The 17,999-nt window shown below is 42.1% G+C and overlaps 1 protein-coding gene and 1 non-coding gene across 2 annotated transcripts in view; both read left to right on the top strand.

Annotated features, from left to right (window-relative positions):
- The first annotated feature begins 4,120 nt into the window (after positions 1-4,120).
- Positions 4,121-17,999, top strand: part of EIF3A (eukaryotic translation initiation factor 3 subunit A) — a 35,733-nt gene continuing 21,854 nt past the window's right edge. The window contains exons 1-9 of the mRNA XM_059821117.1: positions 4,121-4,194; positions 8,031-8,221; positions 8,432-8,568; positions 11,561-11,724; positions 13,029-13,228; positions 14,252-14,460; positions 15,478-15,649; positions 16,690-16,794; positions 17,603-17,701. Of these exons, the coding sequence (XP_059677100.1) occupies positions 4,146-4,194; positions 8,031-8,221; positions 8,432-8,568; positions 11,561-11,724; positions 13,029-13,228; positions 14,252-14,460; positions 15,478-15,649; positions 16,690-16,794; positions 17,603-17,701 (1,326 nt within the window). The 5' untranslated portion in view covers positions 4,121-4,145. The remainder of the gene's footprint in view (positions 4,195-8,030; positions 8,222-8,431; positions 8,569-11,560; positions 11,725-13,028; positions 13,229-14,251; positions 14,461-15,477; positions 15,650-16,689; positions 16,795-17,602; positions 17,702-17,999) is intronic.
- On the top strand, positions 17,286-17,409 carry LOC132317577 (small nucleolar RNA SNORA19). The gene has a single exon (XR_009484112.1). It is a non-coding gene; the product is annotated as a small nucleolar RNA SNORA19 (small nucleolar RNA).

The raw sequence follows: 17,999 nt of genomic DNA, 5'->3' as shown, positions 1-17,999 counted from the left end.
ACCCCAGCCCCGCCGCCTTCCGCCCGCCGCAAGCCCCGCCCCTGGCTGGGCCCCGCCCCCCGGGCCGTCTGCCCTCTCCCCCCGGGCCGCCATTTACTCAGCGCTCCCGCTTCTACCCCGCTCAGCCGTGGTGATGGTGCCTCCAGCGGCCTCCCTCGCGCCCTCTCTGATACCTGCCAGCCTGTTTTCCAGCAGCAACTGAGGAAAAAAAAAAGGAAAATCATTTTTTTCATTGCCTGCACTACCTCGTTTTGTAAGTCACAAGGCACCATTCACAGAAACATGACACAAAAGGAGGGGGCCCGGCTGGCAACCGCCTCCCGGAGTCACGGCCAGAAGGTGCACCCCGAACGAAGCCCAAAATACAGGCCTGCCCCGTGCTACACAGCATGCATAAAGGCTGGTTAGTGCCTGAAAGGCGGCCTGAGTACGGCGGGGAATACTCATAAAGCTATTCCCGAATAACACCATGCATCGACATGTTTATTTGAGAATTAAAAGATCTCTTTCAAGTTGGGATGAACAACGGTACCTGACTATCACATAAGGAAGCCATAACGCACAAACTCCGCCAGTGGCCACTGACTAGGAAGAAGAAACACATCAGGAAGAAAGAACTTCAAAAATACCTGGGATAACTGCAGGAGCATCACAAGTGCTGAAGAAAACGTGCAGTCCTGGGAGAGAGGCCAGGCCCGTCAAGGATTACGCTTGGCTAGGGAACACACTACAGGGTGGTCCAGCATATGATTTTCATAAAGGCGTAAAGTTAAAGCACACACATTTCATATACTTAGCTACCGTGTAGAAAGAGACACAAGGAGCCAGACCGTAAAAGCTGTTCCTGACACAAAATCGTCTGATTCAAGCCTGGAGGGCTTTCAGGAACTTCAGAGAGATGCAAAGAAGTGGAGCAGGCTCTCGAATAGCAAATGCTGCTATAAACCAGCAATAAATGGATGCCCCCCAGAGAAGGCTGCAAAGCCTTAGGATAGGCACTGGCTCTGGCGACACGGGCACAAGCGGCCTGCAGATGCTGGGCGGCTGCCACCCAGACCTGGGCGGTGTCTCTGGTACTCATCTGACAGACTTTTCAAGTAATTTTAGGAAGACAAGAAAAGGACTTGTTCAGCACTATAAATAGCTTAATGAAGACTCCACTGAATATATAACCGTGGTTTGAAACAGAAACAACTATGCTGCCGGAGACATTCCAGAATGCAGGCTGTATTAAAATACTGTTGTATAAATCAATAGTGTGGCCTGATGGACAGTACTGTGTACACCACCTGTCACTGGACCTCAAAGAGAGACAAAGGACACAAGGAGATGGAGAAACTCCCAAGTGAAGAGATCCCAATAAAGCAAAGTTGCCTTTTTTTTTTTTTGTTACTGTAGAATGGAGGCTCATGCAATAGAGTGAAAAGGGGTCAGTGTTACATGGATATGCTAATGGTGCTAAAGCTTCCATACAGTGACTGTGTCTTTCTTGTTCTTAGTTTTAACTATTTTTCTGTTTAGCAATAAACTGTGATTACAAGCCAACATTAGAAGTAAATTTTTAAATGCATTGTATAACGGTTACAAAACTTTCTGGTGGCCATGCAAGACGGTTAATGTGAACAGCATGCAAAAAGAAACCAAACAAGTATACAGAAAGAAACATGCCAAAACAGAAATTCAAAAGACAAGAATAGGCTGTCTTTAGTCATCATCAACAGAGTTCTTCTCTATCTACCTACACGTTTTTGGAAAACCATACTTAGAAATCCTTAAGAAACCAGTGGAAGACAGCCAGGTCTGTAGAGGGTCACAGCTACAGTCATGATGTCATCAATGATCTAGCTGCAGAGGTGCACGTTTCTGCTGAAAAACTTAAAAGCATACTGTGTTCAATGCCTTACATGGAGACGCACTATTCTGCTGTTTACTCATCCAAAATTTCCCATTAGTCACATATGTCTCCCATAGTATTCTCCTGGGCGAATCATGGCTTAGACAGGTGCACTGTCTGGATGGCCGGGCCCAGAGAGTTGTGGTGAATGGAGTGAAATCCAGTTGGCGGCCGGTCACATGTGGAGTCCCCCAGGGCTCAGTACTGGGGCCAGTCTTGTTTAATATATTTATCGACGATCTGGATAAGGGGATCGAGTGCACCCTCAGCAAGTTTGCAGATGACACCAAGTTGGGCGGGAGTGTTGATCTGCTGGAGGGTCGGAAGGCTCTGCAGAGGGATCTGGACAGGCTGGATCGATGGGCCCAGGCCAACTGTATGAGGTTCAACACGGCCAAGTGCCGGGTCCTGCACTTGGGTCACAACAACCCCATGCAACGCTACAGGCTTGGGGACGAGTGGCTGGAAAGCTGCCCGGTGGAAAAGGACCTGGGGGTGTTGGTCGACAGCCGGCTGAAGATAAGCCAGCAGTGTGCCCAGGTGGCCAAGAAGGCCAACGGCATCCTGGCCTCTATCAGAAATCGTGTGGCCATCAGGAGTAGGGAGGTGATCGTGCCCCTGTACTTGGCGCTGGTGAGGCTGCGCCTCGAATGCTGTGTTCAGTTTTGGGCCCCTCACTCCAAGAAGGACATTGAGGTGCTGGAGGGTGTCCAGAGAAGGGCGACGAAGCTGGTGAGGGGTCTGGAGCACAAGTCTGATGAGGAGCGGCTGAGGGAGCTGGGGGTGTTCAGTCTGGAGAAGAGGAGGCTGAGGGGAGACCTTATCACTCTCTACAACTACCTGAAAGGGGGTTGTGATGAAGTGGGTGTTGGTCTCTTCTCCCAAGTGACTAGTGATAGGGCAGGAGGAAATGGCCTCAACTTGCGCCAGGGGAGGTTCAGGCTGGGTATTAGGAAAAATTTCTTTCCTGAGAGAGTGGTGAGGCACTGGAATAAGCTGCCCAGGGAGGTGGTGGAGTCACCATCCCTGGAGGTGTTCAAGGAACGTGTGGATGTGGCACTGCGGGACATGGTTTAGTGGGCATGGTGGGGTTGGGTTGGTGGTTGGACTTGATGATCTTACAGGTCTTTTCCAGCCTTAGTGATTCTGTGATTTTCACGTGCTGCTGTTCTACTGCTTTTACTGCTGCTGTTACAGGAGTTTTGTGTGTAATTCACACACTTTTACACAGCTTCCGTTGTCTCTCCGTATGCCAATAGAAATTTTCACATCAGTAGCTTTGAAAAATACACTGGCACTAGAAGTTATCACAAGTACACTCATTTGAATATTGCTACTACTATTGCTCCTCAGAGGAATGGCTGAGTTCCTCCCAAATAGTTTCCCAAATTTTTAAGAATGGCATCTGCAGCTGATGATGACTACGTGCACACAGAAGCAGGGCCTTTCTGCAAGTTCTTAACTGCCCCAAAGCCCAATTTCTGAACCGGCTGAACAAGTTGTGAAGAGCAGAGGCTCAGCATGCATGATGACTTCTTTGCCAAAATGTTCTTCTGCATTAAACTTAGTTACTCCAAACCCGTAAGACTAAGTTAGCCTATGCGCTTCACGGAGTGCCCCACGCCGGCTCCCCGATTTGGAGGGCGGCCGCCACCACTGAGGGTCTGATGAAGCCAGGGCCTGCTCTGAACTGACGGGTACGCGGGGCCGGTGGCACCCACCCCCGACAACCCGCTGTGACCGGCCCTGCCTCTGTGGCAAAGCTAACCGGCTTCCTGCCCTGTAAACCCCTCCGTCCCCGCGCCTCCGCCGGGAGGCCCGGCACAGCGCGGGATGTCACTTGGGCACTAACAGCGGAAAGCAGCCACGGCGTCAGCCTGAAGCACCGCTCTCGGCGGGGGGCTCACCGAGCGCCGCGGGGCTCGAGCCGTCCGCCATCGCGGCTCTCGCTCCGACGGGCTCCGGACTGAGCCACCGGGGGCGGAGGTTCCCCGCCGGAACCTCCCAGCGACAGCGCGCGGCCAGCCCGGGCCCGGCCCCGGCTTCCTCACCATGGCCTCACGGCCACGGCTCCGCGCCGCCGCCGCCGCCCCGCCCCGCCCGCCTGCCGGGAGGGGCTTCCGCTTCCGCCGACGTCAGTGCGCGCGGGTGACGGGCCGCCCTCCCTTTCCGGCCTCGCAGGCTGCTTGGCTGGAGCACGGAGCGAGCCGCCGCCGCCGCCGCCGCCCTGTGAGGAGAGGCCGCCGCCATCATGCCGGTGTACTTCCAGCGGCCCGAGAATGCCCTGAAGCGGGCGAACGGTCAGTGCGGGCCGCCCCCACCCCCACCGCCGGTTCGCCTCCCGCTCTCCCCGCCGTGGCGGGCAGCGTGCGCCGCTGTCCTCCCCTCCTCCCGGCCGCGCCGGGCCGTGCCCGCCCCTAGAGCCCCTCTGCCGGCCCCTCGCTGCGGCGCGGGGCCTCGCCGGCGCCTCCCTGGCGCTGAGGAGAAGCCGCCCGGCAGCGGTGCGGCGCCGCTTTGCCGCGAGGAAATGGCCGAGGCCTGCCGGCGTCGGCCGCGCCGCATGGCGGAGGCGAGGCCCGGGCGGCCGCGGGGAGCGGGCACGGCCCGGCTCCGCCTCCCTCTCCCTGGCGGGGCCCCCGGCCGCCCGCGGGCGGAGGCGGTGGGCCGGCTCTGGGCGAAGGGGGGGTCGCGGCGGCGGGGGCCCGTACTGCTGAGGGCAGCGCGGCCCGGGCCCCGCGGCACCTCAGCCTGCGGCCCTGCGCCCGCGGCAAAGCCGCCACCGTGCCCGCCGACGGGAAGGAGCTCTCCGCTGGCCGGCAGCTTGGCGTGAGGTGTCCGGCCTGGATCTCGCACCCGCTCCGGGATGATTTCAAGGCCGGTCGGATCCCGGGCCCTGTTTTTCCATGTAGGCTTCGTATCTGGTAGTCCTATCTTTCGTGTGACTCTGGTGAGAATGCACATGATTAAACTTAAATGTTGCACAGGCTGATGAATAAGTTTACCCCTGGAATAGAAACCGAGGAGGACTGCACTGTAGCTGTCTCTCACTGACTACCACATACAAAGCTGGACTAGTTATATTTACCAGCTGTCTCCTTTCCATCTAAATATATGGCTTTGACGCTTCTTTTTTTATCATATCCTATTTTAAGCACTTAGCAAGACCATTTAGACCCTTCATTGTCCCAGGGCTGATTGCTGGATGATACTTAAAGACATCCAAAAATTACAGATGATGTACGGGTCTTTAAATGACAGATGAAGAGGCTGTGTAGTCTGGGGACTATACGTAATTCAAGTCCTCAGTATTTTAACAAGAAAATGTTAAATAAAGTATTGCACGTTCTCGAGATTTCTAATCTAAAATTCATTGTAAAAATCATTCCCGCAAAGGACAAAGATAAAAAGATGACAGATAAAATCAGCTTCCAGAGATGAAATTGTATTTTAGCGGTCCCTTTACTGGAAAAGATGCACATACCATAGTATACAACCCTTAGTTAAACTTCAGAATTCTTGGGTAGAGTAAGTTGCACTTAGTTGGTGAGGAAGTCACGTTGCTGGAATATTGATCTTAAACTGTTTAAATCTGACATTTTATTTTGGCTTTCCTGGTATTGAAGTTTTAAATCCACATCTCTTGTACTGCTGCAAGTCTACTAAATTCTGACAAATTAATTCTTACAAAGGAGTGGTGTTGAACTGAAGGATTAGAACTGAAGCGAGTGTTCTCTAGATAAATGCTAGCAATCCTGAGTCCTGGTAGACTGAATGGAAAACATGGCAAACAATGTCAAGTCTTGCAGACTGCAGGGGCTCAATTTTACCCTGTCCAAGTATAATAAAGGGTGAGAAGTCATACCTAAAGCAGGTTGTATGTTGCAGGAAGCAGTTTAAAGTTAAACTGACGTTTCAAATTGGAACATCCAGTGCACTTTCCAGAGTTTCAGTGTTTGTGGTTTGTATGTAAGGCTTAAGTGAGCATTTAGGAGCACGTTATGCTCTAGGTTCTCAGTGACCTCAACATAGATAGATGATGTTTGGAAATAAGAAGAGCTTGAATGATTGTAAATATGTACAGCTATGTAAGAAAGGCCATGTTTCCTTATAAACAATAAATACAGGTCAAAGCGAACCCTTAGCTGTTGTTAATATCTGGCATTGCTTTGTAGTCAAGGGTGTAATGCAACTTTTGGGAGTGTTTTATTGTTGCAGATACTGAGTTTGCACTCTGTTAGCGATATTGGATAACGCATGACATCTTTGTCGCCTTCTGTAGTGATGTAAATTTTCCCAGATTGAAAATGTAGCTTAATTCAGGATTTTGGGTTAGCAGTAGAGGAGTTATCGATGTGAATCATGTAGTTCTTGTCCACTCAGAGCTTCAGTTGCTGTTCTGGATACTTTTTAGCATTGTAAGTGGTATAACAGAAAAAAATAGAAAAAAACGTAATTCTGACAGCTATTCGGGGGCTAAGGCTTTACATTTTGTCTGTTACAAATCTTCGTTTCCGTAACTTAAGAGTTTCTACTGCAAGGCATGGTGATGTGTGCTGTATTTGACTCTTCGGGTTCACTTTGTATGTGCTTTTATACAGTGTCTGTTAAATTAGCCTTAATTGTTTGACTTACTTGTAAGAACTTGCTGGACTGGAGTTAATTAAAAGTTTCAAAACAATATGAATTAATTTTGTGCTTTGTCCAGTTGCTTATCGACCACTGAGAGTTGTGGTTGGAGTGGCCTGGCATTGTTGCAAGATTAAACGTGTATTTCAAGTTTATTTTCATAAATAAGAAATCGTAAAGCTGAGCATTAATTATCTCAAAAGCAGCACTGCGCTAGAATAACAGCGTAAATTATGGGATGGAGGATAGCTTTATTAAAATTCCTTTGGTGAGTAAAAAAATACTGCTGAATACTGTCACACTGTAACCTTTATCTTTAAATGTTAACACTATGTTTTTTCTATAAAGTAACTTGCTCATCTTACGCAAGCTCATTATTTACATAAACTAAGCCCCGAATACGTGCTATTGCCCTTAAATTAAAACAGCCCTGCTGCTTTCAAAATATATCTTTTGGCCATGTTTAACTTCGATTCTAAGATTCTAAAACTTAGAAGCTCTGTCTGATGTCTGAACATCTGGAGGCAGCCCCCTACTTCAATTCTTTCTGCCATTATTTCTTTAGGAATGTAGTGGTTTCCAAAGTACTTCATGGAAAGTACTGACTCCACCCCTCATCCTGTAAGAATGCACACATTTCCTTTTAGCTGTACTCGACTTCTCTTATCTTTTAAACCTGTTTGCTTCCCATTCTCAGTGTTCTTTTGATTGCTTTTCTGCAGTTAAGAGGGCCTCTAGTGTAGGGCCTGTGTGTATGCTGGTAGCTGGCAGTGCCGCTTCAGTATTTGCTCGTGGATTGTTTGCTGTATTTTGTACTGAGCAGGACGTGTGGTATATCATAGATGGGAGTTGCTGTGATGCTGAGAGAACCTGTTAGGAACAGCAGCTGCTTTGGGAGTGAATAAAAAGGACACTGGTTTCAGCAGGAAGGCTGGTTTAAAAAAAGTATGACCCTTCAATTGGACTGTAGCAACTTTTAGTGTAATTGTTCTATAAACTACATCTCTACACCACTCTGAGTTTAAAAAAAAAAAAAACACACAACTTTTCTGAATGAAGTTTCTTTCTTTCTTGGTTTGAGGGCAAGACTTTTTTTTAAGTCAGATTCACTGGATGGTTTGCATCTTGTTGAATGACATTGGTAGGTGCTGTACTACAAGCCTCTTGGTGTGTATTCTCTGTCCTTCTTGATGAAACTAGTTTTAAAACTGGAGGTGTATATTTTATCATTATGTATGAAGCGCCCAGTCATGCCTTGATGGATGGAGAGACATCTCTGCCATCCTGAAATTTTCATGTTAATGGAGAGCTCTGTGTTCGTTTGCTAGTTATGTCATTGAAAGACTGCCACTGCAGTTGCATCTTCCAACATTTTCGATACGGCCAGCTAAATCAAACCATCAATGAACGTTGGTTAGAGTTCATTAAATTCTAAAAGTTTACAGCGTTAAGCATGCAAAACAGAAGATGCATGTTTTTAAGTCTTTTGCTAATTGGATTTTACTTTCAGAATTCCTTGAGGTTGGCAAAAAGCAGCCTGCCCTTGATGTTCTCTATGATGTTATGAAAAGTAAAAAACACCGAACATGGCAGAAAATCCACGAGCCGATTATGCTGAAGTACCTGGAACTCTGTGTGGATCTCCGCAAGAGTCACCTGGCAAAAGAAGGATTGTACCAGTACAAGAATATTTGCCAGCAGGTATGGCTTTTGATTTTTTTTTTTTTTTTTTCATTTGTAGCAAGCATGGTATATGTCAGCTGATATGATCTAAAAGTAACTCATTGGTCTTGGTCTTGAGTTAGAATTAATCTGCTTTTTAGATGTTCCTAGTTTTGTAGCATTTACATTTCAAATATTTGCTGCCTGTTGTGGGTGGAAACATCTTCCTATTTTCTGCCTTTGATGTAGGTGAACATCAAATCTTTAGAAGATGTGGTTCGAGCCTATTTAAAGTTAGCTGAAGAAAAAACAGAAGCAGCTAAGGAAGAATCCCAGCAGATGGTACTGGACATAGAAGACTTAGATAACATTCAAACCCCAGAAAGGTAGGCGGCCTGTCTTTGAAATGTAGCACTGCACAGCAAAGTATCCTTATTTTCATGAAGTATATTGGCAACTCAGAGAACTGAGATATAAAGATGGTGAATTTGAAATGGAATACTAGTGGTGTTCTGGAGGTTCTAAGGGTAGGAAAAAAAAATCGGAACGGTATTTTGCATTGAACAAAATCCTAAGTCTGAGTAAAGAAAAGTAAAGAAAGTAACTAGTAAAGAATAGAAAACGTAGATAGAGTAGGAGCGGTTCTGGGGCTTGGGTCACTGCTTTCTAGGGCCTACTCAGATCTGCATCTGTAATGGTATTGGAGAGTTTATTATTGAAAGCTGCTTATTATCAGTTGATGTACAATTGCTATTAATTACATTAGGCCAATTTAATTCCTGTATGTGATAACCTCCAGTCTTTCTGACCACGTTGTGCCTGTACAAACAAAAGGTAATGTTCCTTCATACTTGCTTGGGTAACTGATGAGATAATAGAAGAAAGGGCGTAAAAAGTAAATTCAGAGTGTTATAATTAATTGGATGGATAATGAGAACATAGAAGGAATGGAAAAAAGGTTCGGTAAATATGTCTGCTGTAGGTTGTGCATAGACCTTCAGTTAGACCTTGCTTAAGCAAGTAGTGCTAGGTTAGGGTGAAACCACTCTCCAGCTCTGCAAGAAGCCACTATTCTGTTGTCAGAATGCTTTGTGGGAGAACTTCCTGATCTGCTTCAGGCAAAGTGAGGTTAGCTCCGATTGCATATTTATGTTCTTCAGATGAATCTGTTGATTAAGGGAATGCTCACATTAACTCTGATAGTACAGCTATGTATGTGTTGACATCTGTGGAAGAGGGGTGACAAGGAGGGGTGTGAAGAAATGTTTTAAACCATTCCAGCTGAGTTTGGAAGAGGCCATCTGTCCGTATCCTTCAAAAAATCAAAAAGTGTAGGGAATAAACTAAAATTTCCGTAAGTCAAATCAAATTAAAACTTGCAGAAGGTATTAAATACCAAAAGGATCTTCAGCCATAAGTGGAGAATTCTAGGAAAAATGGTGGTAAAATGCTGAGGAGGTGGGTTGAGATTGCTACTGATTCTTGTAAGAATATTGATTCTCAAATAAAAGAAAGAGATTGGTTTTCAGAGCATGGAAATTACCCTGTCCGAGGTGAACGGAAAAGTCACCTTTCTCTTCGTGTTGGATGACAGCATAATTTCTATCCTTGAGTTTTAAAAATATCAGCAGATATTTTGGGTACTAAAGCTTTGCGGATACCCATCTGAGCAGATAGTGTGTTGTCTCATCATGCATATGCAGGACTGAGTAGTGGTCTGAACAGTTGCTGATGCATTGTTACCTTGATTGTAATAACATTCAGGTCTTTAGTATGAGTTTTTGAAGGAAGGAAATAGTACATGGAGTTAAAAATAAGTTAAAATTCAGCACAAGCTTGCTGAAGGGTAGATGACATCTGATTACGCTAGAATTTTATTTGGTAATTTAATTTTTTGGATTCAAGAAATGCCAAAGATCTAACCTGGGGAAAAGTAAAGCTCTTGATACCATACCAGAAGGGATGTTTGCAGTTGAATTGGAAGGGGACTAAGACATTGCCCAGTGAGAAACTGATGACATGTAATGACGAAAGGAGATATGAAGCAAGAGTGAAGTTAGTGGGAATTTTTTCAACTAAAATCTTGGCACAGAAACTAAAAAAGTCAAAGTCGTATTTACTGATGATAGAAAATTGGAAGAAATTATCAAAGTAGAGGACATTTTGCCTTGTGTAGGCGACTGTGAGGAATAGAGTTAGAGTAGTCAAATAAAACTCAGAAAGACATGGAGTAGAAGGCTGTGGATTTACGTGTTAACAGCAAGGCTCTCTGGTGGAAGTTGGGAACTCATTGGCTGCAAAAAATGAAAAGGTTACAGACCTGCCTTCAGTAGTTGTTCCAGGATGGCAGTGCCATTCATGTTATTTCCAGTGCCTGAAATAGTCTTTGTTACAGAGGAATCCCACTAATAGTTAGACATTGAAGATGGACTGACCACTCTTTTCCTTGTTCTCTTTTATATAACGGAGGACTAGAAAATGTGTCTCTTCAGTCACTCTTCTTTATCTGAACAACCAGTTTCTTTAGTGTTTTTTAGGTCCTGTTTTCTAGACTTCTCATACTTTTTTTGCTGGATTCACTGCTTGCTCTGTAGGAGAAGGCACTGGTGAAATTTCATCTTTAATATTGTGTGTAGTATTGGTGCTCAGGGAAGTAAATTGGAACTGGAGGCAGTGTAGTAGAAGAGAGTTACAAGAATTGAGAGTTTACGTTATTAGAAGCGTAGTTCAAAAAGGATTTTTAAAATGAAGGCTTGGGGAAGATGATTCTTTGTAAGTTTGTCATGCTGGGCAGACTTTAGCAGAAAGGGATCATGTGAGCATTTCAGAATTTTTAAAGGATTTGATACTTTTTTGTAAGTATTCTAGTTTTCAATGTCTGCAGATCATAAGGCACACATTGCTTCTGTGTCATGTCAGCAAGAAGTAAACTGTCTGGCAGCATTGCTAGTGACTAAAAAGAAAGTTTCAGCAAGTAGGAAAGTATCTACACAGAAAGTCATATTTCAGTCTAACAGGTACAGTGCACAGCTCCCTGGTAGAAGAGGGAAGGTGAAAATCCTGGAGTTAGTTTCCTTTGGTTTACTCATGTGAAGGGTACAAGCGCTCCTGATGTCTCTTACCTCTGGAGCTTGTATATGTCAGTCATTATGCAGGGGCCAAAGTTTGAAACTTAACAATAAGAAAAGTTATCTACAGCCTTTAAAGGAAAAGAGAGAAGTCTGAGGGACCAATTTGAAAATAAGCAATAGACTGTTCAGCAGCAATTAGCTGTTCAGGTTTGTCCAGTCTCATCTTAGCTCTTGATAAGAAAAATCGGTGAGAATTGTGGGGAATAAACACTTTTTTTTTTTCCTTATCCACCTACCCCAACTGTAGTGTTCTTTTGAGTGCTGTAAGTGGAGAAGACACTCAGGATCGTACTGACCGACTGCTTTTGACACCCTGGGTTAAATTTCTATGGGAATCGTATAGGCAATGTTTGGATCTTCTCAGAAATAATTCTCGAGTGGAACGCCTGTACCATGATATTGCACAGCAAGGTAAGTCAAAAAGATGGAAACTTAGAAGTATAATGAGATCTAGGACTTCCATATTACATTCTACAAAACTAGAAAATTAAAGGTTATTTCTATTTGGATATTGCTTCAGAGTTGGAAATATGTTAATCTCGTAAGCATATGTATGTACACACATACTATTCTTAAAATTACAGACATTCCTTAAAATTACTGAGTTTCTGAACAGTGATCTTTTCTTGTAACAGAACCTGCAAGGAAAAAGTTATTTTTTTCCTGGACATACTGAGAGTATGAGAATTAGTGGTGCTGTGTCTTTATTTTTTCTAAATTACTGATCAAAATTAGTCATGTTTTCACTTTGTTGCCCAGAATGGCAAATGTGTCTTCCATTAACATATTCTATGTCGGCTAACTTAAAATACTACTGTACGCAAAAGGGTACTGTAAAATTACGATGCGCTATCAATTTTGACACAGACATAACTTAGCAAAATATTATGTGGAAAGTAATAGGAAAAAGTCTAGTCTGATTCTTTCTGGCATTATTGTGCAAAAATTAAATTTATAAGAATGAATACTTACATGTTAATCTTTTCTTAAGGGTGAGATGAGCGGAAAAATGTTTTCCTTTGTATGTGTAACTTAGGGATCTGTATTTTTGAAAAGAGAGTCTGTTAGGTTCTTAACTCTGGATGCAAGTTGTGAAAGTACATTAGGAAAGATGACAGTCATGTGAGTTCTAGGTGCTGTAGTGTATTTAAGTCTTTGTGCTATAGTGTTGAGACTTCCTTTTTTGCCTGTTTCTGGTAGAGATACTTTAGAATTTTCAGAGTGACAGTGGCAAAGCGAAAACAGATTTTCTGAGAGGAACTACAGGATCAAAGACAAATTTTTCTGTGTCATTTCCAGTCATTTGAAAGCTTCATTTAACTTTACCACGTTTAGATGACTTGAGAATTTTTTCCCACATTTTACAAAGCCAAAACCTGAATTCTTGCCGTTCACAGAATTTTATTTGCACTTAGTTCAAAATAAAAGCTAGAATCACTGCTTAAATTAGAACATTTTTAAAGAGAGTCAAAGTACTCCCTTTGCTCCTTAAGCTTAATTATGTAGAAGCATCTTCATTTTTTGAGGTCAAGATGGAAGTGCTCTGCATTGTCTCTTATTCATTATGCGTGACAGATTGCATCTTGTTTGATACGACTTTGGATTGTAAATGAAGATTCTTTAAGCGTACTGATTTGCATATTTTAATCCCATTTAGAACTACCATGAAGTCACCATTAGTGAGCATTCTTAATTTGTATTGTTCATTTTTGCAGCTTTTAAGTTCTGCCTGCAGTACACACGTAAAGCTGAGTTCCGTAAACTCTGTGATAACCTGCGAATGCATTTGGGGCAGATCCAGCGTCATCATAACCAAAGCACAGCAATCAACCTCAACAATCCTGACAGTCAGTCAATGCACTTGGAGACCAGGCTTGTGCAACTTGACAGTGCTATTAGTATGGAGCTGTGGCAGGTATGCAGCAGGGCTCCTGTAATCACACTGTAGTCTACAGCCTTCCCAGTATCTGTTCCACACAAATCATGTTTCATGGTATATACTCCAAGGTAAAGACAGGATAATAGCTAAAGAATAAAGTTTTAATATCTAGAATGTGGTACTACATGCATATTGAATACTTAGTCTGATGTTCCTGGGATTGCTGTTTTTTGCATAGCATTTCAAACCAAGCTTCTGCTGGTAGTAGTTAATGGATAAGTGGCTGAAGTTGTTGAGAGTTGTGAAAATGAGAAGTTGATGATGACACCTTCAGCTCTGCCATCTTGCACTCTCATGAACTAGAACCCTGGGAAGTGGTTGATAAATGTTAAAGCCTGCTTTTAGGCTGGGCCCCCAGCGTTGCTGGTTGAATTATGTTAGTGTCTAGCCAGTGAGGGCACTATCAAAGCAATTTTTTCAAAGAGGTGCTTTGCTTTTCCAACATTTCTAATGTCAAATTCCTTAAAAAGCCAAGGTTGTCACTTTTTGGTTTTGTGAATTTGGAGAATGTTCTCTGTTTCAATTTTAGGTATGTAAGTAATTACACGTAAGGCATTTCCAAGATTATATGTATTTTTAGGGAAACTATACACATTTTTGATCACAAATATTTTTATGAAAAATGGTAAAACAAATAAATAGTAGAATTGGTATAATACTAAAATAGTAGAATTTTTGTTATTCTGGTTTGGGTTTTTTTTTTTTCCCCTTGGTTTGTAGCTTGACGATCTGAAAGAAACCAGTTTTCAAAAACTCACACAAACTAATCATTAACTACCAAAGTCTAAGCAGATAGTTAATGGATTTGCAGTATGTCCAAATAATTTCTCTATTAGGAAAGAACTATTTCATTTCATGTAGCTGGCAAAACTGAAGATCACAGCTTTCAGTGGTATTAGATATATTATAGTCTTACAACCTTTAGTTAATATGCATTTTTTCCCTTTTTTGGGTGTTGCAAAAAAATTCCTAAAAGTAGTGTTTTTGGGTGTTTTTTAGGAAGCTTTCAAAGCAGTGGAGGATATTCATGGGCTATTTGCACTGTCTAAGAAACCACCCAAACCACAACTGATGGCAAATTACTATCACAAAGTTTCAACTGTCTTCTGGAAATCAGGAAACGCTCTTTTTCATGCATCCACACTTCACCGACTTTATCACTTATCAAGAGAAATGCGAAAGAATCTCACACAAGAGGAGATGCAGAGGTCGGGAAAGAAATTTAATGTGTTTTTAGATTGTGTTTTTAACCCCATAGGTTCAAAAATAAATGAAATTGTACCCCAAAAGAAGCAGATTACATGTATGGCTATGAGCAGCTTTGCTTAAAGTGGCCAGTACTAATTGCCTGAAAAGAAACTGAGAGCAAGAGGATATTTTGCAAAGCTACAGTGTAAATAATGTAAACCTCAGGGTCACCTTAGTTAAACTTCCTTCTCTGTTACTGACTGGGAAGCTAAGCAAGTTAATAAGTACCTGTGTTTTGCTTCCTTTTTCTCTTCTGAGTGGTGGTATTTACTTCACAAGATTTCATTATAACTACTATAAACTTTTCCTTGATGTATAAAAGTCTGTATAGCCAAATGGCCTTTAATTATGTGGTAACAAGTATGATACTGGCAAAGCTTTTGAGGCATGCAGAATCATGGACTGCATTAACCTCTGAAGTTCATGTGCAGGCCTTTACAGAATCAGACTCGAGCAGGAATAAATACTCTATGGAAATTCTTATATTCTTTTTCCACTGGGTATTAAGGTCAGAATTTAAATATTTAATGTAATTTGTATCGTTACATCAAAAGGTACATCTGGCTTGCACAGTAAATTTTAAAAATCATTGCAATCAAAATGAGTGGTATGGATTTGCAGGTAAAATAAGTTTTTAAAGGTGGTGCTTTCTGCTGTTTTCATTACTTTATAGTATTTTGATATTTACAGAGGCAGCTTAAATTTCTTTATCATTTCTGTGTATATATACATATGTATATACACGCACATATGTAAGTAATGAAAAGATGTTACCAAAATCTTTCCCCTGGTTACTGAAGAATACTGCATTCTGTACTCTTTTTGTGCAGTTGGTGTCTTTTCTGTTATTGCTGGTATTTTTACAGTTTTGCATCATGAATGCTACTCATTCTTACTCTTGGATGGGCGCATATATTAAAAGGAATTAATTAGCGTTCTTTTGCAGTTCATCTTTTGTGGTTATACTTTGTCAACAGGATGTCTACTCGAGTCCTTTTGGCCACTCTGTCAATTCCTATAACTCCTGAGAGAACTGATATTGCTCGCCTTCTGGATATGGATGGCATCATTGTTGAGAAACAGAGACGTCTGGCAACCCTTTTGGGTCTTCAGGCCCCACCTACACGTGGCAGTCTCATTAATGATATGGTAGGTAGTGGTGTTCAGATGAGAAGCTTTTAAACATTGAGTCCTCTTCTTGGACTGTTTTCCTTCTAGAGCACTGTGCTTAGTTATGGATCAGCAGTTTAAAAAATTAAAATGGCTTTATGGCTAATCGCATGACTTACAGTCTAGTGTTAAAATTTCAGATTCGCAAGAAGGACTGGTTGGAAATAGCAGCAATAACGGGAGGCCTGAATGCTTGTCTGCACTGAAGAGTCAGATTCAGTATTGTCCTTTATGTCACCCAAGCAACAAATGTTGTTTTGAAACTTTGAGGGGTCTGAAAGGGGTTGTGAGCTAGAACTTTGGGGTTTTTCCCTACTGTAAGGTGCAGAGTAATTTGCTGAACCAAGTATTTATTTTTCTGTTTTAAGTGTATTTCAGATAAGCACAGGTCAGATATCAAATGGCAGCTGTAAGGACCTAAGTGATGCTGAAAACTTTGTTGTGTTTAATTTGAAGGGAGGCTAGATTTCTCTATTTTCAGACCTTCCCAGATATTCATAAACAAATAAGGCATTCCGTCATAGTTAAGTATTTTCAGAGGATGTCTGAATTTATTGCAGTCATTTGCATGCATTACATTCAAGGTTCATTTTACAATTTGTCTTAATTCTTCTTCTGGTATCTCTTCAGTTTGCCTTGAAACCACAGTTTAAAACTTCAGAAGTTTAGTCACAAACTGAGATGTGTGGTTTTAGTTTGGATGTGAGCCTACATCTATGTAGTAGGACTTGTGTCTTAGAAATGGCTAATAAGTTGAGGGTGGTACTCTAGTGTAAATATTTATCTTGTTTGTATGGTTTTGTCTACTTTTCCATTTTTAAATACAAACAGTTAAGTGGAGTAGCATAGAATTATTGTCATTGCAATTAAGAATGCTATAATAAAAAATAAGTAGTCTTCTGTATTAAAAGGTACATGTGGTGCCTATTTAACTTCTGGAGTATAAAATTCTTCAAGCATAACTGTTTGTTAATACTGTATTTATTTTGAAATCTTTGGCATTGTTTTTTTGACTGTAGGTAAGGTTCAACGTAGTGCAATATGTTGTTCCAGAAGTGAAAGAACTTTACAATTGGCTTGAAGTAGACTTTCACCCGCTCAAGTTATGTAGCCGTGTCAGCAAGGTAAGTTTTGTACCTCTCTGATAGTAATTGGTCTTGACTAGTAATCTGTTATTAGAATAGTGGTGTGTGGTAAATAGCAACTGGCTTTTTCTATTGCCAGAATTTTCAATGGTAGGCTTTATTTGGTCAAATCCATTACAATGACACGTATGTAACATCTGCTATACATAGTGCACCAGATTATTGAAATAGAATGAAAATTCATTCAGGTCTCTAGGGTGCTATTCAGAGGGCCCCTATAAAGGTTCAGAGTTTTGGGAACGTATCAAAAGGTCGTCTTGGTGGAGATGGTACTGAGTTAAATTTTTTTTTTTTAAAGGTGCAGACATGAGAAAACTGTGTGTGCGCACACGCACGTATGCATGCTAGTGGGTTGTGTGGGAAGTGGAAAAATATACCAATGACTGGTTTTATTATTAAAATGTAGAGTATTGGAAGGTAAAATAATGTGAGAGCTGTTGATTAGGTTAATGTAAATTCTGCAATTGATGAAGCACATCATGTTCTTTTTCTTTGATAGTGGGAACAAAGATATTTGAGGTGCTAAAAAGAACTTGAAGGTAAATTAGCAGTGCGGCAAATGTTGCCAGTACTGTCAGTCGCCTTCAAACAAAAAATGTTAGCTATCCATTATAAATAAGTGTTCTGATCAAAAGATATACTAAAGTAAAAGAATGTAGTATCTGGGCAGAAGTGCTCTTGTTTCATGAGCTGTAAACCAGAAGTATTTAAGAACCATGCTTCGTACTTTAATGTTCAAGTTTTTAAGGGTTGATGCAGATAGAGTAACTTTTTAGAATTTTGATAGGTTCTGAACTGGGTGAAAGACCAAGCTGAAAAGGAACCTGAACTGCAGCTGTATGTTCCTCACCTGCAAAACAATACTATTCTTCGCCTTCTGCAGCAGGTATGAATAAAGAAAATGTATCTTCATAGGTATACATAAGTTAGAAAATGCTTTGGAAGAATATTAAGTTGGAACTGCCATGATGAAGTAAAATTTTTTCCATCAATAGAAAAACATTATGATTTTGAAATACTTTTTTCCAGTATATAACCTATATCTTCAGGTTTGTACTTCATTTAGGTACAGCCGTAGTAGCTGTACTTTATAGTGGTTGCATACAGTGGCATATTCTTTTGCCTAGATTTTCTTCATTACAGATCTGTGGTGTCTTATTTAAGGTAATTCATCGTTTCTTAAA

Source organism: Gavia stellata, chromosome 9 (assembly GCF_030936135.1).
Source record: "Gavia stellata isolate bGavSte3 chromosome 9, bGavSte3.hap2, whole genome shotgun sequence".
Classification (NCBI taxonomy): domain Eukaryota; kingdom Metazoa; phylum Chordata; class Aves; order Gaviiformes; family Gaviidae; genus Gavia; species Gavia stellata.
The sequence above is the reverse complement of the archived record's forward strand: the minus strand, read 5'-3'. Positions and strand labels throughout refer to the sequence as shown.